Here is a 22,786-nt window from a genome sequence, read left to right as displayed (position 1 = left end):
GGGAGCACCTGGCCCAGGTGTAGCAGGTGGGGGACCTGGGCTTGGCCAAGGAGGTGGAGCCATGGGGCTGGAGAGACTCAGGGTGCAGCCAGGAGGCTGCAGGCCGGGAGTCGGGGGCCGGGGGGAGTAGGGGGCCTTCCCTGACTGCTGACTGACACTTGACTCCCCTCAGTGCTCTCACAGCCGCCCCCATGTGGCATCTCAGGCAAAGGTCCCCTCGCTGCCAGAGCCCTTCCCAAGAGCAGAGACTGACACAGAGTAGGTGCTTGGGAAACTCTTTACCTGAAAGGGCAAATGAGAAATGGGAAATGCGCCACTCATCATCAAAGACTGTCAGCATCGCCCATCTGCCGATCCCAGCTGCGGCGGAAGATGCTCTGGGGGTTATCTTCGGGGAAGGAGCTGAAGGAGAAAGGAAATTGGGTTTCCTTCTGACCCTAGCAACCGAGGGAGTTGATCTCCTGTGCCTCAGTTGCTTTACCTGCTCTCTCCAAAGGGCGGAATACAAGTGTGCATGGCAGCACTACAAATGCTGCTCCAAAGCGGGGAAGCCAGGCACACGTAGCGGCTCAGAGCCCTCCCCAGAGCCAGCGTTCTGCTGGGTCTAGGATCCTCTGGCCGGGCCGTTGGCTGCCACGAGACCAGACCTGGGTCCTCCCCCTACCTCCCTTGTAGGTGTGCCTGCTGGGCAGATCTGTGGCCCACATTTGGGAATGGAGCCCAGAGATGCCTTCTGGAAAGGAGCCCACACCCTCCGCTCTGCTGCAGCTCATTAGCAGTTCAAGCAGCCGCTCTCTGGGCCCAGGAGGCTGTCCCAGGGCTCCGGAGCCTCTGCCTGCCAACTCAAGGCTTTCTTACTTGGTGCCAACACAGGACTGAGGGAACGACAGTCCGCCTGGCACCCTCTAGGTGGTCCTCCAAAAGAGCAGGCAGGCCTTGGTGAACTGGCAGACTCTCCACCTGTGGACTGGCTTCAAGGTGAGTTCACACAATGACCTCTCTCTGGAGACCTTTCATTTCTCATAACTGTCCTGGCACACGTCCCAAGCATGGCAGGGCACAGCATGGTGAGGGGGGAGAGGTGCTGCTGGTAGCCCCACTCCTCTCAGCCCTTTTCGGATCAAGCCTCAGTGGCAAACTTTGTCTTGCTTTGGAAGAAGGAGCCCTGGGCAGCTTCCACACCATGATGGTCTTGATGATGTGACATAAATGTGCCAGTGGGAGAGGCCCCTTCCTTCAGACATTACCCCTCACCATTTTTTGCAATCCCAGGTGCTAAGGCTGGGTCCCTGCTGGAAACTAGCAGGACACTGAGGTACACCAGTCCTCCTCCTTCTTGGAGGGAGGCCAGGGAGCTCTCACTGGACCAAAAGCACCTCCATGTAGCCAGGTCACATTTCCCAGCAAGCATGGACCTCCAGCTGGGACCTGGCTGGGTGCAGGGCTGCCTACAGAGAGGAAGTCTGAGAGAGAGGTGACCGCCCCTCTGCCTTCCTTCCGGGCTGGCTCAGGCTGAGCCTGGGCCTGGAGGGAGCTGGGCCCCTGCAGAGTCAGACCCTGGCCTTCCAGGTCTTGCCTGCTCTGGGGCCAGGGCCTAGGATGTGGCTGGAATGTCAATAAGCATCACTGCCTGGGGGTGAGACAGGGAAGAGAGAGCCCGTGGCTGACGGGGGTCAGCACAGGCTCAGGGAGACATGGGCACACCGTGAAGCACCATTTCAGGACAAGGGGCGGGATAGGAAAGTGGAGGGCGGGCTGAGAAGTGTGTGGAGAGAGGTCCAGAGCAAGGCTGTCCCTAGAATTCCTCCACCAGCTCACAGCTGGGGGGCATGAGACCCCCTGACTGGTTAGGGTTTCATGAAACCTCCCTGAGTCTCCTACGAGCCGCCTCGTCTCTATTTTACAGGTGTACACAGTTAGGGTTCTACCAGAGAAACAGAAGCAGAGGGAGATTCTATGTTACATAATTGTAGGGTCCGGCTGGGCAAGTGTGACATCTGGAGGGCAGGCTGGCAGGCTGGAAATGCTCATCCCACAGGTGGCATTTCTTTCTCAGGGAAACGTCCATTTTGCTCTAAAGGCTTTCGGCTGACTGGACGAAGCTGACCCAGATTATCAAGGATGAGCTCCCAGACTTAAAATCAGTTGGTCGTCACCTCCACAGAATCCCTTCCCGGCAACACCTGGATGAGCGTTTGATCAAATCACTGGGTAGTGTCACGCAGCCAAGTTGACACATAAAAGTGACCATCGCCGGGATGACCCCCAGTGCCTGCTCACAGCTGCTGTTAGGGGGAGTGAGGAAGTAAGACTTTGCACAGACTCTGGCTTGAAAACATCCTCAGGGCAAGGCAGCTCTGGCTCCCTGTGCTTGTCTGGGGCGTGCGGGGAGTGCGTTTGCAGGCTGGTCAGAAGTGTTCGAGCCAAGGAGGCTGAGCTGGGTTTGGCTCTGCTTGTCCTCAGGGGGTGGGGACTGGCTCAGAGAGCCCTGGGGGCTTTGTGGGTGGGGCATCAGCGGCTTCGGGGAGCTTCAAGGCAGGCACTTCCAGAGGCACAGCGTGCTGCCTGGCCACCCAGACCTCACGCCCAGGCAGCTCTCAGAGGAAATTTCCAGGCTAGCCTCATCCCTCCTGAAAGCCTGGCCAGGGGCAGGCTGAGAGTTTTCAGGGCTCTGGAAATTCCCACCTGGCCCGGGGTGCTCTCAGCAGGGGGCTGGGTGCCCTCAGCCGGGGGTGCTGCAGGACCTTCAAGTCTGGGTGGGGTCTCCCCTGGGCTCTCCACCGTGGCAGCTGGATCTCCTGGGAAAAAGCTCAAAACTGTCCTCACACAGCTAAACCTACAACTCAGGTGCGACAAGTTTCGTCTCCTAATCTGGACCAGTTTTCTAAAAGATTAAAATCTATTGTCATGCAATCATTTCCCTAGGAATGAGGATAATAATAACACCCATCTCACAGGGCTGCTGTGAGGGGTAAGCCCAGGTACAGTGAAGGGGGCCCGATGTCAGTGCCCAGGAAATGTGGCACATTATTAAGAGCGAGTACTTAGCGCTGATTTGGAGACTGCCCCTGGGCTAGGTGCTTTCCACACATTATTTCAGTAATTCAGGAATAGATAGGGTTTTGAAACCTGGGGGCTAGAGAAAGGTGTGGAGTGCAGGCGGAAGAAGAGCCCCTGACCACTAAAGTTGTTATGGAAGATTGTGTGTCCTTTGTATTTTATAGAGAAACTGTCCATGGCTTTCAATCAGCTCAAAGAATTAAGAACTTCTGGTTTAGTTGATAGTTGGACATTCAATTATAATTATTTCAGCTCTGTTTTCGCTAAAAAGAGGATGTGTCCACCCAGCTAAATAATCCTATCACAGAGAGACCTTGGTGTTTGTAATCAAATACTTCTGGACTTCGGATAAAGCCTTCCTCTGTACCTCTTGTCATGAACTTTGAGAAATGTCCCTGAAATCATTTCCAGTGTCTCGGAGGAGATGTGAAGAACTACCATAACTACCGGTGGACACTCCCTCGCCCGGCCCGCGCGCTGCGCCTTTAAGGTCTACTGGGGGCGTGATGTCAGCTGCCCGCGGGCACTTGGAGCGCGAGCCCGGCGGCCCGCGCGCTTCGGCGATTCCGAGCCATTCCGAACCCGTTGTGGAGAAGGACCTGCCTGCCGGTAGCTCCGCGTCCCTGACTTCGCCCGTCCGGCGCGCTCGCCCGTGGGCCATGACCAGCAGACCCTGAACGGGCACCGACCCGGCTCCGGGAACGCGAGGCTCCGCGGCCCCGGCCATGGGCAACTTCCAGCTGGAAGACTTTGTGGCGGGCTGGATCGGAGGTGAGCGCATCCCCGGATGGGAGGGACCCCCAGAGGTGAGTGCGCTGACGGGACAGCCCGGCCCGAGAGGAAGAGAGCGAGTCAGCCGGGAGTTGCGCAGGCGGAGTTTCCACGCTGTGCCGGGTCAGGGAGCTCCGCGCCCGGGCGCTGCCCACACGCGCCCTGGGTGCTCGCTGCCCGCCGCCCGGCTGGTCTTGCCGCTCCTCGCCTGCTGCCGCGACCCCGGGGGAGATTCATCCCGAGCCTGCGATTTGCCTCAAAGTTTGGGTCCGCGGAACTTGATCCTGTAATGATTAAACCAATGGTCAAAGCGGACAGCCAATGGAACGTCCCGGCGCGTACACACCCTTCGGCGCCCTGGTGCGCACTTGAGTCTGGGGACTCTGGGCTCACAGGAACTCGTGTGTGAGGGTGGCGTTTGACCGCCGCCCGCCCCCGCGCGCGGGATGCGGAGCCCGGCCTGGCGCTCAGGCCGGCCCTTGTGGCGTCCGGCTGCGGGGAGCGGAGCGCAGAGCTGGGAGCCCAGCACCGGCTGCAGGTGTCCGCTGCCAGATAGGAGGAACCCTTCACGTTTTCAGCCACAGCCAACTGTCATGCCTCTCCTCGGGCACTGTTGGGCCCGCCGGTCCCTTCCTACCACTCCTGGAGACGCTCTCTGCTGAGCCTGGGGTGTGTTTGCTTGGGCAATAGTCGCATCCATTGCCTTGCTTCTCCATTATTCTCTTTCCAATAGGTCTGTCCCTCCTCTTTGCTCAGCTATTGGGGGGGGCGGGGGTGAGGGACTTTGCTTATTGTCAGATATAGCCTTTCTTTTGGCTCCATCTAAGAGGACCATCAGAAAAGAGCTGTTGGCGAATGCAGTCCCTCCCCAATGTAAAATCCTGAGACGCTCGCTCAGGTAGAGGCTATGGCTAGCATGTTTGTGCCCCACTAAGTGTTCTAGGTATGGAGACCAGGAGATTTGTAGGAAAGGAAAAAAAAACAAAAAAAGCAACTAACCAGCTAGGATCCCGGGTGGTTCCCCTTCTGGTGGCACCCTCCCACCTCCTAGCAGGAGTCCATGTCTGTCCCCCACAGGTGACAGGTGGCTGCAGGGCCCCTGCTTCTCACCCTCCCAAGCAAAGGTGATTCCTCTCCCTGGGGGCAGTTCCGTTGCACAGGCTCCCTTGGGTAGGGCTGAGACCTGCCTCTCCTAACTTTGCCAGTCAGGGGACTGTGCCCAGGGACCTACCAGGCACATCCAGACGCTCTTCGGACAACCTTTCAGCCGTCCGGAGGGAGAGGCTTTCCCCGGCTGCCCTTTAAATAGTCAGACCAACTTCAGTAGGGCTGCCAGGGGCTTGGTTTGAGAAATGTCCTGGAGGGTAAGACTGTCAGAGCAGCTCAAAATCTCTGATGACACAGAGACCCTCCCCAACTCACACAGCAAGTAGTGGGTTGTCCTTTATTCTGAGATTGCCCTTACTTTGTTGATGTCAACATGGTTTTGTTTGTTTTTGTTTTCGCTTCCATGAAATGAACACGAATGTAGTAGCAGTGAATGCTTCATAAGTGTCAGGTGCTGTTTAAATGCTACATGGATACTTCTAAAGCAACTTTATTGAGGTTATTTTACATATCATAAAATCCACTCATTTCAAGTGTACAATTTAGGGATTTTTAGTAATTTTACCAAGTGTTGCAACCATTACCATAAACTAGTTTTAAAACATTTCATCCCCCAGTAAGATCCCTCATGCCCATTTACAATTAAACCCCATCCCCTCCCTCTCTCTCTGGGCAACCACTTTCAGGCTCTATAAATTAGTGTTTTCTGGACACTTTATATAAACAGAATCATACAATATGTGGTCTCATGTCTACGTATATTTCTTTATAGCTCTAATGAGGTAGCTACTATCATTACATCCCCATTTGACAGATGAGGAAATGGATACTCAGAGAAATTCAATGACTTTCCCCAAACCATACATCTAGGATGAACACGAGGATTCCAACCCAGACAGTCTGGTACCAGGGCCATTTTAAGCCCTGCACTCATCTATAGCTGTTTTCTCTCTCAGTGACCTGTCATGATAAACTTTCACCATTACATCCTTCACATTTTGCTTGAAATTTTACTGGTCTGTAATATCCCAAGGTCTGGAAACCACTGACCTGATAATTCTGTTTCTTATCTTGTATCCCTGCTTTCAGATGCGTGGACTAATGAGTGTGCAGGGAGATAATGGCCCAAGGCTGGGTCTGGGGCTGCTGCCCTGGGCTGAGGGATACAGCCAGAGCCTGAGGACCAGAGCTCCTTCCTTCCCCTGCAGGGAGGGGTTCCTGTAGAGTGAATGGCCCGGCTTTCCGCCGCCCACCATCTTTCTGCCTCTGCCCCGTTCTGTGGGAAGGAGGGGTTGAGAGGGGCCTGGAGGTTCTAGACCAAGGGAACATTTGTTCCGGAATAGCTGGTTTCTCTGCCCTGTAGATATCTAATGTTCCAGGACCCCTGATCTGCCCTACCTGGTGCAGTCACTCCTGCTGGCAGAGACACTGCTTCCTCATCAGCATGATGGGGAATGGGTCTCAGAAGGATGGCTCCTGCTTCAATCTCACAATCATTGCCTTCTGCGGTACGGCCTCAGGGCAATCTTGCTTGCCTCCAAAATCATTCTGGCCTTGTGAAGGTGTGTGTGGATGGGCATTTTTCATTGAAAAGATCCGGAGTATCCATCACCTTTCCAAAGAGGCCTTCTTAAAAAAAAATCAATAGGGATGGCAGCCCCTCTGAGCATCCTGTAAGTGCCAAGCTCTGCTGGCCCTTTACCTTTTCTACTTCAGTTCATTCTTAAAATGGAACCGTGAGGTAGGTGCTAATGTTATTCCCACTACACATGCTACAAGGGAGGCGTAGAAAAGCTAAATAACCTGCAGGTACCTGAAAAGTTTCTGGGTTTTCTCTTCATACCCTCCCTCTTTTTTTTTGAGGTGAGAGTCACATAACAAAATGAATCATTTGAAAGTATACAATTCAGTGACATTTAGTACATTCACGGTGTTGTGCAACCATCTATCTAGTTCCAAAACATTTTTCTCACGCCCAAAGAAGTTTCTGGACCCATTAAGCAGGTACCCCCATTTCCCCTCCTCCAAACCCTGGCGATCACTAACCTGCTCTCTGTCTCTACGGATTTACCTATCCTGGATAATTCCTATAAATGGAATCACACAGGATGTGACCTTTTGTGTCTGGCCTCTTTCGCTTTGCACAATGTTTTCCACGTTCATCCACACTGCAGCACGTATCAGTACTTCATTCCTATTTATGTCTAGGAATATTCCATCGTATGGATACACCACATTTTATTTAGCCATTCATCCAGCAGTGGACATTGGGCTGTTTTTACCTTTTGGCTTTTTTGCATAGTGCTGCTATAAACATGTGTGAACATGTACTTGTTTGAGTGCCTGTTTTCAGTTCTTTTAGGTATATTTCTAACAGTGGAATCCCTGGGTTATAGGGTAATCCTATGTTTAACTTTGTAATAAGCCAAACCGTTTTCTACGGCAGCTGCACCATTTTACATTTCCACCAGCAATATATACGAGTTCCAATTTCTCTATATCATCACGAATACTTGTTATTTTCCTTTCCTTTTCTTTTTTTTTTTTTATTATAACCATCCTAGTGGGTGTGAAGCAGAATCTCACTGTGCTTTTGACTTGCATTTCCTTAATGACCAATAATGTTGAGCATCTTTTCATGTACTTGGCCGTTTGTATATCTTCTTTGGAAAAATGTCTATTCAAGTCCTTTGCCCTTAAAAAAGTTTTTTTTTTTCTTTTTAGTTGTTAGAGTTCTTTACATATTCTGGATATTTGACCCTTATCAAATGTTCGATTTGCAAATATTCCCCCCCCCCGTAGGTTTCTGTACCTTCCTGAGAGTGTTCTTTTATGCACAAACGTTTTTAATTTTTATGACATCCAGTTTATCCAATTTTTCTTATGTTGCTTGTACTTTTGTTGTCATATGTAAGAATCTGTTGCAAATCTCCATTCGTGGAGATTTCCCCCTATATTTTAGCGTATGATTTCTGTAGTTGCAGTGCTTCCATTCAGGTCTTTGGTTTCTTTTAACTTTTGTATATAGTATGAGGTAGAGGTCTATTTATTCTTTTGCATGTGGGTACCCAGTTATCCCAGCACCTTTACCTCCCTTTTTTTAGGGTACTTGTTTCCTGAGGCAGGGCCCAGGTTTTACTCCATTTTCTTGCCTTCCTCCATGCGTGAGCCTGTGCCTAACACACTGGGTGGGGGTTGTCCCCTCTGGTGACTGGGCATTGACTGAATAAGTGAATGTAAGTGTCTGAGTCCTCTGTTCTGTCCTAAGAACCAGCCAGTACAAGCGAGGAGTCCAGGGACTGAGTAACCAGGACATCCTCTTTGATCCACAGGTGCAGCGAGCGTCATCGTCGGCCACCCTCTGGACACAGTCAAGGTACGGTAGCCATGTTGCCATTACCTTTTGGAAAGGGGCCTGGAGTGAGTCTGACTCCGGGAATGTGCCTGCTGTTTCTGACCCCCAGAAAGCCACCAGCGCAGGGCAGGCTCTCTGTGCCAGTCCACGGGGGCGGAGCGCTAGGAGGCCCAGTTGGAATGCTCCCCCGTCCTTGCTGGGCAGTGATTTTGTTTTTGTGAAGCTCCATTTCTGCCTCCAGGCTCTCATGAGCTGCAGGGGAGGGATGGGGCACTGTGAGTGCTCTCCTGCAAGCCTCTATGGAGCGAAGGAACCAGAATCTGGGCCCATAATCTAAGGTTGGGCCATTGGAAAAGATACTCCAGGCACAGAGAACGGCACAGGCAAAGACAGTGAGGTGGGGACACCACCGGGGGGGCCATGCTTTGGAAGGGCCAACACGGCCACTTCTGCTGATGCATCAGGTTTCTGAAAGCAGCTACGGATCAGAATCCAGGACTGGTAGGTCGGCACTCAGTCCTTGGAGGCCTTGACCTTCAGGTTAGGACTCTAGACTTAGGTTGGGAATGGGAAGCCGTTATAACTTGACGGAGCCAGCAAAGCCACCTGGCATTGGGGTCATCCACGCTTCTTGTTCTACACGTGTGGAAACTGGCCCAGAAAGGGGAAGGGTGTCACCTCAGGTCATACAACAAATCGAAGCATTGAGGAGTGAGATGTTACAAAGGGACATTCTTTGGGTCCACCCCTACCCCTGCCACCTGTCCCCATGGTGACCAGCACTCACAGCTGTACCCTGAGAACGTGGCTGCAAATGGCGCCTCCTCACCCTGACTTCCACATTTGTATCTAACGCTGTGCCAGGATCGTGCGCAAAGAGGACCTGCCAGGCCCTTCTCCAGTGGTCACTGTGGTCCCCTTTCTCCCCATCTTCCTCCCTGCATGGCCGTGGGCCCCTCCTCAGTCAGAGCCCACGCCTGCTCTCTTCTTGATGGGGAGGTCAGCCTATGTGTCTAAATAGTTAAAGGTACTTCCTGGCCCCTCACACAGGCCCAGCCTTCTGCTCATACCTCAGATGCATCTTGGATGCTTTCTCTGTGCAGGCACTGTGGGGCTGGCAGGGCAGCAGCGGTGGACAAAGCAAGTCCAGTCCTTGCCCCGGCAGGCCTAACAGCCACATTTCTGACCCAGGCAACCAGTGTCTCTCCCTGGTAGAGCATCCTTCCCTCACCTGCAGCTTGGTTAGGGGAGGGTAGAGCTTGTTGGAACCCCCATCCTCGTCCCCTGCCCCTGGCACAGGCAAGCCTGGCCGCTCTTTGCCTGGCCACATGTCACCTGTAAAGACCAGGACTCTCCTTCTTTTCTCCACTCTGCCCCCTGAGCCTCTGCAGGGAACCTTTCCTGATACATAAAATCTTGTCTCTGTTCAGCCTGAGAACCTCTCTGCTGAGGGTCCCAGCCTAAAGCTGCTGGCTTACATGGCTGGCCTCTGGGTCCAGCTCGGGGCTGTGGCCTGGGGCCCTTGTTTCTCTCCAGAACATCCTCCTTCATTCTGGCTGGCATTTTCTCTAGAGTTCCTGTTCACTGAGAAAGGTCTGGGCAAGAGCCTCAGAGTCAGAATAACCTGGAGTACAGCTCCAGCCTCCCACATACTCTCCTATGCCTAGGGCACAGCACTTAACCTCCCCAAGCCTCGGTTTCCTCGTCTGTAAAATGGGCAAAGAGCACCTCCCTGGTGGGGCTGTCATGAGGATTGTCAAGTGGCAGTGAGGATAGAGCAGTGAGCGATCCCCTCCTGTCCTGAAGAATACACACATTAGAGTGTGGGGAGGCAGATGAGTGACTTGTTCCTGGTTCCCAGGCTCGCCCCTGGGAGAGCCAATCTAGAAGGATCTGGGCTGCTGACCTGGGTCAAAGACTCATTCCCTGCCTGCAGCTGCCTCACCACAGGTGGGAGAGCCAGCACTGGCTACTTGGTGGCAGTAGAGCTGGGGTCAGGATGCACTGCTGGCTCCAGGCACAGCTGGTGCATTTAAAGTTTATGTTTGATGCAATGTGACCAGGGTTTTCCACTCAGGGCTCAGCTCTCTACAGCCCAGCTAGAGCACTATAAGAGAATACATTTGCATTGTTTTAAGCCACTGAATTTATCGTAATTTGTTACAGCAGCAATCGGAAACATGTACAGGGAATCAGCTTTCTTCATCTGTGAAGTGGGGATAGTATCCATGCCTCAGAGCATTTGTGGGATTCTGTGAGAAAAGTTCCATAAGATTTCCAGTGTTTTCCCAAGTATGCAGTTGGTGCATACTAAATGCTAGCTCCTGTTGCAATTGGAGTCCTTAGAGGCTTGAGCTGTGCTGCTGGCCTCGGTGGCAGCTTCCTCAAGAGCTGACAGACTTTTGCTCTGGTCTAGACCCAGAGTGAGGTGTGCCCTGGGCTCTTCTGTGGCTTTTCTCAGACCCTCTGCCTGTCTACGGATGCCCCCAGTCACCAGAGCCAGCCTCCATTAGAGGATGCCACAGTTTCACCTTCCGGCCCCTCGGTTAGCCAGTGCAAAGGGCCGAGTGCCACAGCCACGCTCGGCTCCGGGGACGAGAGGGAAATACAAGACGGCCCTGCCCTAGAGGGGGAGCCCAAATAAACCCTAAGTAAACAGACAAACAGATCACATCATTGCAGCATGTAAGCTCAGACCCAAGAGATGAGCAGAAGCTGGAGAAAGAGCCTTCCAGGGGAGGAAAGCAGGTGGAACGTTCTGGAAGTGAGAAGCAACGGATGCTCCAGGGTCCAGGAACGTGCCACGTGGCAGGCCCAACGGGTGTGGAGGAAATGACCTGCGGGTGGTGAAAGCCACGCTTCTGGGTGCTGGTTAAGGGTGGAATTTATTCTGAGTTTGGTGGGAGGCCACTGGAGAGCTTGAAACAGCAGTGACAAACATTCATCGTTGTTTGGAAAAGATTAGTCTGACTGTTGTGTAGACACAGGCAGAGGAGTTGGGGTGGGGGAAGCAGGAGGCCAGCGAGGGGCCCAGCCCATCATCAGGGTGAGAGATGCAGGGGTTCTGGAGATGAGAAGAGCAGGTTGCTCCTGGGAGTATTTAGGAGGGCAGACTGACGGACAGCAGGTGGGCCAGAGCCACGGGTTAGCTTTTTGTACTCAAGATGCAGCAGCATCATGTGTCCCCACACAAGCGTTGTTTTTGCACACCAAACTGGCCTTTGTTCTTCTCTCAGACCGAGGGGACTCCTGCTGCATTCAGCAAGGTGAGAACGGGACTTGGTGCAGGGAGAGGATGCAAGGCCAGCCAGGCCGGGACTGAAGTCCAGGCCTCCTTCCTGACGGGGTCACTGGGGCAGGGCCTTCCCTTCTCTGGGCTTCAGTGCTGGGAGCCCAGCGCCGTGAGGGAGGTGGGGATGTAACCTGTCTCCGGCTGGCCCTCACGCCCTTGCCTTTCTCCGCAGGCTCGCCTGCAGGCCGGCACTGGCTACGGGAGCACCCTTAGCTGCATCCGCACTGTGTACAGGAGGGAGAGTGTAAGTGCTCCCGGGGTGGGGTCTCCTCCTGGGGACCGAGGTCACAGCCCCTCACACCGGCACGCCCAGCAGGAGGCCTGTTTATTCCGCTCATCACCTTCGGCTCAATTTTCTCTCTTCATCTCACACCATCCTCAAATATTATGTGTTACCTAAACTTAACCCTGCCCCCAAGTGGGATGTTATTGAGGAAAAAAACTGGTTTGGCGTCACCTCTCTGGAGAAATTCGGAGGCATTTAGAACCACAATGTGGAAAATTCCTACAAAAACAGGAGGACCTGCCAGGTTTTCAAAACCTAATGTGTGGCGGTAAACCATGTGTTCACAGGCTCCCTTTATCCCAGCATGGGGCGGCGGGTGCGGGGAGCAGGCTCTTCTGATCCCAGACACCCCTAACGGGCTTGCACCCCAGGTCGCTCCAGACCATGGACCCAGGGGTTTTCTCTGCGAAGGGGAAATTCTGAATAGCATTTTGTAGAAGAAGCATCAGGTGACCTTCTTGAGAATGAGTATGTGCTTTTGGAAGACTCCAAGGCTCCTCCTTGGGGAATTTAAAATAAATTTTAAAATTTAGAATGAAATGACCTGTTGGTTTAAAGAAATAGTCGGGTGTAAGCCCTGTGGCAGCCCTGGGCTTCTCCTTGAGTCACTGGAAATGTGGCCCCGTTATTGACTGCTGTCCCCGCCCAGGCTCCATCCTAGGAAGTGCCCTGGAGCTCGGGAGCCTCCTGCCTGCACCTGGAGGTTCTTCTCTTCAGTCAGAATATGTCTTGTGTCCTGGTGTTGTTCTGACTCTCTTGATCGTCTGCTTTAAAATCAGGGGGAGCGCTGTAAACCCAGCACTCGTTGCTCCGGGGTAATGTTGTCCGATTCCTGTGTCCCCTGAACGGCAGCTGTTGAGCCTCCTTTTTGGCACATGTTCTCCGCAGTGTCTGCCAGCCTGCATCTCCGCTCTGGGGTTTCTGTGGGGACTGTGGGTGTTCCTCTGACACACAGCAGCTCAGAGCTAAGTGATGTCTCAAGTTATCTGAGGGACCTTGTTGTAGAGGAAGAGGCTGAAGCATGGTGCGTGCGTGCATATGTGTTTGCGTGCACATGCGTGTGTGGACGCCTGTGTGAGGAGGTGTCCTGCCCCTTGCAAACAGGGGGCATGCGTTCAGGTCGGGATTAGTGGGTTTGAGCACAGCCTGGAGTTTTTACAATGGCTTCCTGGTGCTTCTTCATCTTTGGTGCCATGTGTGCTGCACTGACTCCTCGAAGAGCCTGTGGAATTTTCCAGGTTCAGTGGAGCATCTGTGGTGTTTGCTGAGAACGCAGTGTGTATGGACAGAAGCCACATCGTGCTGTTCATCCGGGGACTCCCCCTCTGGCTTTTTTCCAATAGACTCCCATGCTCGGGGCACCCAGCTACATGCTGGCCCAGGTGCCCCTGGGATGCTGGGGGACCCTTCTTACCCCATCACTACAGGCTTAGCACATTATATTTTAATTGCCTGTCAGTTTGTCTGGGTCCCCCCTCCCCTGCCCCCAGACTGTGAGCTCAGTGAGAGCGGAGAGTGTGTCTTTCTTGTTGTCCTCCAGGGCCTGGCACGTGCCCAGAGAATGCTTTTGTTGGAGTGACACATGAGGAAAGAGTGTGTGGTGCTTGGTAAGCCCACTACCCACTGGGGCTCCATGGGCTGCCCTCAGCCACAGCCCAAGAACACTGCCACTCCAGTGACAAATGCAGATTCCAGGCCCAGCACATCACGGCTCAGGAACCAAAGCTTCATGCAGAAGCCGGTTCCTCCTCGGGTTAAGGATGCTCTCGCCCTCCCCTGTCTCTCCCCTCACATCAGCATCCTCTTTTATTCTTTCCACCAACGTACTGGTTTGCTTCTCCTATGGTGTCTCCCCTGCCAGCCCGCAGGCTCCAGGAGGGCAAGGTCTCTGCCAAGGGCAGCATAGGCCCTCATGCTTCCTCCCCCTGGGTCTCCCCACAGGTGTTTGGCTTCTTCAAGGGCATGGCCTTCCCCCTCACCAGCATCGCTGTCTACAACTCAGTGGTGTTTGGGGTCTTCAGCAACACACAGAGGTTCCTCAGCCACCACCGGTGCCAGGAGCCCGAGGCCGGCTCACCCCGCGTGCTGTCTGACCTGCTCCTGGCCAGCATGGTGGCTGGCGTGGTCTCTGTGGGGCTGGGTGCGCCCGTGGACCTCATCAAGATCCGGCTGCAGATGCAAACACAGCCATTTCGGGAAGGTAAGCGGCCAGGGGAAGTGGGCTGGTGTCTGGGGACCTGTGACCCTTTCCTGGTTTCCCAGGTCTGGGATTTGATTAATAATCTTTTTATGGAGCAGGGCATCTATGTTGAATCATTTTATCTGTAGTGGTAACTCTCACTGGTTAAGGATTTTCTACGCGCCCGGTGCCTGCAAAGAGCCCCGCATGGGTTCTCTTAATTCGTCTTCAGCACAATTCTCTGAGGCAGGTGCTGTGATTTTTTCCATTTTACAGATGAGAAAACTGAAGTTTCCAGAGGTTAAGATGCTTATTCAAGGACACACAGTTAATGACTGGGCAGTCAGGACCAGCTACATAACTTGCAGCCCCCCAGGGTGAAATGAAAATGCGATCTTTTGATCACAAATTAGTAAGAATTTTAAAAGGGCGACAGCAGAGCATTGAGGGGCCCTGTGTGACTGCCCAGGTCTCAGACCCACACCTGCCCCCCCCACACCAGGGAGTGCAGCCAGGGAGGCCTCAAGCTGAACTGGCTGCAGGGCCATGAAGCGGGCCGCCCCTCCCTCACCCTTGGTGTTCCATTAGAGCTTCATTTCTTTTTTTCTTTTTTTTTTTTTTTGCGGTACGCGGGGCTCTCACTGTTGTGGCCTCTCCCGTTGCGGAGCATAGGCTCCAGACGTGCAGGCTCAGCGGCCATGGCTCACGGGCCCAGCCGCTCCGCGGCATGTGGGATCTTCCTGGACCGGGACATGAACCCGTGTCCCCTGCATCGGCAGGCAGACTCTCAACCACTGCGCCACCAGGGAAGCCCAGAGCTTCATTTCTTATGTGCTGCGTAGCTACTCCTGCGCCGCGAGCTGGAGCTCTCATCTCCTCCCTGCTGGGAAAGAGGTTTCTGACTCCTCCTGGAGCAGTTTTGATAAAGGAGGATGGAAAGAGTGGGAAGGTACTTGCTGTGCAGAGTAGATAGCGCCAGCTCCAGAGGAGGGATGAGCTGGGGGTCTTGGACAAATTTCAGTACCTTGGGGTTTGGTCCTTGGCTCTCATTTTACTCTGTCTCCTCAGGGAAGATATTATCCCTTCCTGGGCCTCAGTCTCTTTTCTGTATAATGGAAGGATTGCATCCCAGGTCCCTCCTTCACCTCAGATATATACCTGACAGATCTCATGGGTAAGACCCCTCTCCTCGGCAGCCTCCTGAACGGCCTCCGTGTGAACCCTCTGCCCACAGAGGCGGGGGGGTCGGCTCTGCCCCATGGCTGAAGCCCCAAAAGCTCGCTCAGGAGCATCCCAGGCCAGTGCCTCTCCTGCCCCCAACCCAGGTTCCTCGATTCAGCCTGCACTCCCTGCTCAGCCGGGGAGGGGTCTAGGGCAGGTCTGCACACACTCTGAGCACAATGCTAATACTCCTCACAGGGGTCCCTGCTACCCCAAGAACATGAGTCACACCTGCTGGGTGCTCAGGGCCCCTGTCAGCATGAGGGGAGATGCAGGGCGACAAGCGGGTTGGCTCACCCAGAGGGTCACAGAGCATACTCCCATGGGGGCCGCCCAGGGAGACACGGGGCAGGCAGGTCCTTACCTCCATCCACCTGACATACTGAATCGTGTCTTGGTACAGCTCAGTTTGACCAAAGAGGTCACACCTCTGAGAAGAGTTTGGAGCTCGCTGATCTGGTCCTATCCCAGAGGCAAAAGCAAAGATGTAGAGAAATGAAGGGCGTCGTGGACAGGCCTAGAACCCAGGAGTCCTGGCCCCCAGGCTGGTTTTTTGCGCTATCCTGTCTACTTCCAAAAAGCTGTGTTAGTCTAGGGTGCAGAGGAAATCTCTCCATAAGCCTTAAAGCTCTTTGGGGTCCAGATGTTGCAAGAGTCTCGGTGATGAGGCTCCTGGGGGCAGCCCCACCTCCTTCACAACCAGGGCACCTTGTCCATGGAAGGGGAAGAGAGAGGAGTAGGCATGCTTTGTACGTGTGAGGGGGCCCTCAGCCAGCCTAGACACCAAGGAAGGTGTTTCTCAATAAATGCCGGGACGTTTGGAGGCAAGTTAATGGGTAAACTTTCTTCACCGTGTTTGCTTCCATTCTCTGTTCTGTCCTCGCCCACCTACACTTTTTCTGCAGAGGGTTCTAGAATGGTGGCTGACTTGGCAGGCTAAGGCCTGAGCTGCAGGGGTCCTGAGGCCAGGCTAGAAGCCTCCGGAGACTGGAGGAAGGATAGGAGCAGAACAGCCAGGGCAGGAGCCTCACTTTTAGGGAGCTGAGCAGCCTCCATGAGCAGCTGCCTAAGTGTTCATCGTGTCCTGACACTGTGTTAAGCGCTGTGTGTGCATCATCTCATTTAATATCCACCCGACAGTGGGAGGTCAGCATGACTGTTAGCCCTGTTCATCTACCCAACGCACAATAGTTATGTACCTGCTGTGTGCCAGGCTCAGGGCTAGGTGCTGGGGACACAGCGATGAACAGAAGGCTCCGTGCCTCTTGTAGTGCTCTGTCCAGCAGACGGGCAGACAGGAATTGGGCCACTCCAAATAGGGTGGGTGGCAGGGAGTGGGTTGGGCTCTCAGCCAGGCTGGGGGTCAGGAAGGGCTCCGGGGCAGGTGGTGGGAGGGGTGGAAGGAGAGCGTAGAGGTCAGGACGGTACACCTGGTTAGGGCAGCACCGAGGGCCACCCATGCCTGCTCTCCTGGGCCATGGGAGCCTGAGGCACAGCCCACCTGGGCTGGGACTCTCTAGAACTGCCCGTCCAGGAAGTCGGGACCCTTCTGGAGCCTTGTTTCCGGGAGAAGCCCGCTGAGCAGGGAGAACATGGGGATGGTGTGCCCCCCCCCTCCTCCAGCATCTGGGCGGGAGGTGGTTCCGTGACCCTACTCCTGTCCAGACGGGACCATGGCCTCAGGCTGTAAGTTCATCCGCGTGGCGCAAGAAGGAAACCGGTTCTTAAGTAAACCGCTTGAGGCAGCGACAGAAAACGAAAATGTGTTTGTTCTGTCTTCCCCAGTGTGTGCCAGGAAGCTGATCTTTGGGGAGCTCAGGGAAGGCTCTTAATAAGAGACCAAGGGAGGTCCTGCACACAGATTTTTCTCAGCCCTGCAAAGCTCCAAGTCATTAGCGCCTGATCCCAGGGGCTTAGCTGGCAGTGCGGACACAAAACGGTTGACCTGAGTGGGCGGAGGGAAGGTAGAAACCGAGACTGGAGGGTCCGCCTCAGCTGTGCTCCTAGAGCCTCTGATCTGGACTAACCCAGAAGAGTCACAGCCATGGGGGCCGAGCAGCCAGTATTTACTTAGCCCTCACCACGTGCCAGGCACTGTGCGAAGAACTTGGTGTGTGTTTAATCTTCACGACAACCCAATTCCTAGACATTTACAAAGGGGAGACTGAGGCACAGAGAGATTCCATCACCCGCCTGAGGTCACTGCCCTAGTGGAAGGTGGAGCTGGGATACAGACCCAGGCAACTGACTCAGAGCCCACTGATGCTGTTTCTGCTTCTGCCCCAGGGTTCTGTAGAAGCTGAGGCTACAACAACTTTGGTAATATCTGGGCCTTTGCACAAAATCATCATGTACAAAACCAGTTGCAAACTTTGCGGGAGGAAAGGGGACTTGGAGGATGTCTCCAAAATGACAGTGTTCAAGTAGTGGACATAGCTTGTGGGCTTCGAGGGATGGGTCTGAATTCTGTGGCTTTGGGCAGCTCCGCTCTGCGTGGCCCACTCTTCCTTACCTTCCCCTGTCCCCCAGATGCATGGGGAAAGGGCTTTGGCGACTACAGGTGCTGGTCAGGATCAACTATTGGGGATAAAGCATGGGAGGCAGGCAGTGGGTCATCAGGCAGTACTTTCTGCCAGGAATCTCTCCAGAAGATGAGGAAGGGTGTAGTTATCTTTCACTTGTTCCTCGGGAACCCTCTTGGCCAGAGATAGAAAACTCAAAGACTCGCTGGGACCAGGGAGGTAACATAAGTAAGCACAGGTACCTGGAAAATGTACCCTTTTCCATTTTTTGGACACCTACAGCCCTCCTAACCTGTGTTTCGTTTTTCCTCTTTTTATTGAAACACAGAACATACTTCACTTTCCATATCACTCTGCTGTTAGAAACACAGCAGTTCAAGCACATGTGTCAGCCTTGGTTCTGGGAAGGCAGTCGGGAGTGGTGCGCACAGTTGCAAGCTGCCCAGATCCTGTGGGAGGGGTGGCTGCAACCCGGCTCTGGCTGACTGTTGCCATGTGGCCTGGATCTTCCTTTTTAAGAGAAGGCAGAAAGCTAGATTTCCCCAGGATCTTCCAACTGGAAATTGTCAGATAATTCAAGTAAAAACAAAACCAAACACAAACCAATGTAACACCATGCAGCCGAAAGCATTGTGTGGGCTGGACAGTGTGGGGCTGTGGTTGGCTGCGAGCTTGTGGTCTCTGCTCTGAGTCAGGCCCGCTCTCCGTGATAACTGGGCTGAGATGGGTAATTGCAGGCTACCCTGTGCAGGGCTTGTGGGATTGCTCATGGCTTGTGGCTTTACCCCAGAATTGCCAGTCCACTTCCCCGGGTGGTGACAACGGGCTATGAGAGACTACGCCACGTTGGAGACGTGCAAATATAAAGCCATTGAGTTCATCCTCACTGTCTGAATGTGGAGGGAGAAAGCGCCCACCCACCCAAATACAGTCACCGTTAACACATTAATATGTTTCCTTTTTCTGTTCTATATGCATGGATTAAATGTTTTAAGAGGTTGTACTAATGTTATATAGACAGTTTCACATCCTGTTCTTAATTCAACGTAAAACAGAAGCATCTTCCATGTTACTAAAATAGAATTATAAAATTAAAATAGATGGATAATATTTAAAATAGATGTACAATATTCCATCAAATAAACACACGCACACACGCACACACACACTTTGAGAGGGATGATACAGTGTAGTGAGAATTCAGTTTCTGGAGTTAGGCCACCTGTTTCTAATCTTACCCCCACCTGTTGTCGCCAAGCCTCAGTTTACTCATATGCATAAAAGGCGTAACAGGAGTAGCTCCTTCATAACTGGGATGGGATGGGATAACATGTAACACAGGAAGATCTTAGCACAATGTCTGGTACGTTGAAAACACGAAATAAATGTTAGCTATGCAACTAAACTTATTAGTTAGAAGTCTTCCTACTAGTGAACATTTAGGTTGTTTACAGATTTTCCTCTTCTAAAAATAGTGATGTGATCAGCAAATTTGTCCATAAAGAGTTGCCTTCATTTACAGTCATTTCCCCAAATGTGTGGGCTCTTTGATTCGTGACTGGGCCAAAGAGTACAGTCATTTTTAAGATTCTTGGTACATATTGTGAAATTTGTTATACAGAGGGGTTTTACCAAATTACATAGGCAGTTGCTAAAGTTTAAAGGGAGTGTCCGTTGGGCGCTGCCTACCAGTACATGCTAGACGGCAGTTATCCTCGTGAAAACTCTTCCAACTTCACGGAGGTTTTCTCCTGGGGCCTCTGTCATTTGGCCTGAACTAATTCAGGTCTGGCCTTGACAGTAAGGTGCCTGTAAAGGTGCCGTTTTCAAGTTATCATTACCCTTCGCCCAGTCATGAGCCTCACTAGGCACCCTGCTGGGCCCAAGCTGGAATTCAGGGGTGAGGTCCCTCTGCTGCCTGGGCCAAGTCACATCCTGGAGCCCGGTGGCCAATGACATTCACTCCTCCCCCATCTGGGAGCTTTCAGGTCTGTGTTTTCATTAAGAGCCTAATTAATGTGCAGATCACAAAGCCCTCAACACCACAGGAGGCCAGAGTTTGCGGAATCAGAGGAGGACTCAGCATTAACTCTGTGCTGACCATCATAGTAATTTCACCAGGCCCAGCTGGAGGCAAAGGGCTGAGGGTTACACTTGATTGAATTCACTCTTTGATTCATTCATTCACTAGCGTTTCCCGAGGCCCTGCTCTGAGCCAAGCAGAGTAGGTAAACCAGGTATCAGACACGCACAGCCCCTGCCTTCATAGAGCACTCAGTCTGGTGGGGAATCAGCTGTGCACCAGAATGAGAAGGGCCCCAGGAAGGCTCTGGAACCTCAGAATCTGGCTCTGCAGACCGGGAAGGCTCCAGAGAGGAAGTGGCTATTCATTGGGTGTTTGAATACTGGCTAGGATTTGGAGGTGGGGATGTAGGGAGGGAGAGCTGTTTCAGACTGAGAAACGATGTAAGGAAAGAGTCAGTGGCAAGGGACTTCCCTGGTGGTCCAGTGGTTAAGACTTCACCTTCCAGTGCAGGGGGTGCGGGTTCGATCCCTGGTCGGGGAGCTAAGATCCCACATGTCTTGCAACCAAAAAGCCAAAACATAAAACAGAAGCAATATTGTAACAAATTCAATAAAGACTTTAAAACTGGTCCACATTTGAAGTGAGAGAGTGGCATGGACTTATATATACTACTAAATGTAAAATAGACAGCTAGTGGGAAGCAGCCATATAGCACAGGGAGATCAGCTCAGTGCTTTGCGACCACATAGAGGGGCAGGATAGGGAGGGTGGGAGGGAGATGCAAGAGGGAGGAGAGATGGGGATATATGTGTATGTATAGCTGATTCACTTTGTTATAAAGCAGAAACTAACACACCATTGTAAAGCAATTATACTGCAATAAAGATGCTAAAAAAAAATGGTCCACATTAAAAAAAAAATCTTAAAAAAAATAGAGTCAGCGGCAGGAAAGGCAAGCATGTGGCAGGATGAGCGGGGAGGGGTGGAAGATGCAGGGTCAGTTGTGAAGAGCTTGGATTTTTAGCCGAGTATGGGTTTCCTTTCTGTTCTGCAGGCAGTGGAGCGTCTTGGACAGCAGCATGACCTGAGCACAGCTGTGTGGTAGGAAGTGTACCTGGCCTTCAGAAGGGATGGGAGGGGGTGGGAATAGTAGAGGTGAGGAGTCTGATTTGGAGGCTGCTCCACAGACCAGGCGAGAGGCTGGGAACGCCAGACCCGGGGCCGTGGGCTTTGGGAGTAGAGGGGAGCGGCAGATGGAAAAGGCATTGATGACGTAGAACCAACAGGCCCAGCAGGAGAGAGGAAAGTGTCGAAAATGACCCAGGATTTCAAAGTTGGGTGGCAATGAGGGAGGTGGTACCTCCCACGCAGGGAATTCACCAGCAGATGAAGCATGCAAGACAGAGCTTGGCGTGGAGTGGAGCACACATACTCATCGTTGCTGCTGCTGGTTTGGACCCTGGCTGGAGGGGTAGGCTCGAGTGAGAACTGTGGGGACTTGACCTTGGTTCCTGTCGAGGGAGGGACTGCAAATGGAATGTCAGGGCTGGAGGTCTAGACAGGGGTGCGACAGACATAGAAGTGACAGCTGAAGTCATGGCGTTAGATGCAAATGCCAAGGTGAGCTGCAATAAGACCTGGGTAGACGTCAGTGAGAAAACGCTGTAAAGGAGTTCAGGAGGGAACTATACTGATGCTAATAGCTGTAGTTAACAAGTATTGCGCCCCAGCCATGTGCTCTGTGCTAACACAAATCCCGTGATTCAGTCACCACAGCAACTCTATGAAATCCGCACATTCTCCATTTGACAGGTGGGGAAACTGAAGCTGGGCTTAAGTGACTGGTCCATGCTCCCTGGGCTCTTCCGCCCCGGGCCATGCAGCTCCACACCCTGGGAACACAGTCCTGAGAGACTCGTGTCACCAACGTGGGGAAGGAGAGGGTAGAAGGGAGAGTTGCTGAAGTCAGGGTGACAGTGGGGACGGAGACCAATGGGCAAAGAAGGAAAAAGACTTTCTTTTCCAAGTTGGGAGGGGAGAAGGCAAGAGACGATTGCGAGAGAATTTTGAGGCAAGAGGAAGGAAGTTGAGGAAGCCTGACTCTACCATACTTAAGATAATCTGATGGAATGAAAGGGACAGAGTGTGGCCAGGATTCGAGGAGGAGAAGGTCCTAATATCTGGACATGCCGAGAGGAGACAAGCTGGACTGGATGGTCACAGTGGGAGTGCCAGCTGAGGGGTGATCTGGGCAAGTAAGATCGTCAGCCACACACCTGAACACAAAGCCCGTTTGAGCTCAAGAATCTGCATGATGACAGAATGGGGCAAAACCATTTCTCCCTGGATCTTCTGAAATGTCTGGCTGAGAAGGTCAACAGCTGTGCCTCAGAGGCCCTGACTACATCAGTTTGTCTCTTTGGCAACACAGTTTTATTGCTCCCATAAAGATGTGTGGCTGCCAAGAAGCATACTTATCTCCAGGCAGGTTAGCCTTTTGATACAGTGGACTTTCTAAGAATTTCCCAGTTCAGGGCAGGAATTATTGATGCTAAGCTCCGTAAAGAGATACACATTGCTCCATTCAGTTCCTAAAGAAGGAAGCCTCTGGGAAGGCAGGAACCCTTGGAATGTGATAAGGGGCACAAAAACCTGGAGACTAGCCAGGACCGTACAGTCGGGGCCTTCTTCTCAAGTAGGCTGTGTGCCTGTAGGAAGTGAGGGCTGGAGCAATGGCAGCCCAAAAGTGGAGGGAGGGGCTTCCCTGGTGGCGCAGTGGTTGAGCGTCCGCCTGCCAATGCAGGGGACACGGGTTCGTGCCCCGGTCCGGGAAGATCCCATATGCTGCGGAGTGGCTGGGCCCGTGAGCCATGGCCGCTGAGCCTGTGCGTCTGGAGCCTGTGCTCCGCAACGGGAGAGGCCACAGCAGTGAGAGACCAGCATACTCAAAAAAAAAAAAAAAAAAGT

The 22,786-nt window shown here is 52.9% G+C and overlaps 1 protein-coding gene across 10 annotated transcripts in view; it reads left to right on the top strand.

Moving 5' to 3' along the window:
- The first annotated feature begins 216 nt into the window (after nt 1-216).
- SLC25A48 (solute carrier family 25 member 48) overlaps nt 217-22,786 on the top strand; it is a 47,227-nt gene continuing 24,657 nt past the window's right edge. For 2 of the 10 annotated variants that reach the window (XM_033409856.2, XM_049708379.1), the window contains exons 1-4: nt 3,472-3,831; nt 8,271-8,314; nt 11,758-11,829; nt 13,813-14,071. In XM_033409856.2, coding sequence (XP_033265747.1) covers nt 3,786-3,831; nt 8,271-8,314; nt 11,758-11,829; nt 13,813-14,071 — 421 coding nt within the window. In that variant the 5' untranslated portion in view covers nt 3,472-3,785. Of the gene's footprint in view, nt 979-3,213; nt 3,867-8,270; nt 8,315-11,757; nt 11,830-13,812; nt 14,072-22,786 lie in introns of those variants that run through there. The other 8 variants (XM_049708378.1, XM_049708380.1, XM_033409857.2 and 5 more) reach the window with 7 other exon arrangements.

This window comes from Orcinus orca, chromosome 3 (genome assembly GCF_937001465.1).
Source record: "Orcinus orca chromosome 3, mOrcOrc1.1, whole genome shotgun sequence".
NCBI lineage: Eukaryota > Metazoa > Chordata > Mammalia > Artiodactyla > Delphinidae > Orcinus > Orcinus orca.
The sequence above is the reverse complement of the archived record's forward strand: the minus strand, read 5'-3'. Positions and strand labels throughout refer to the sequence as shown.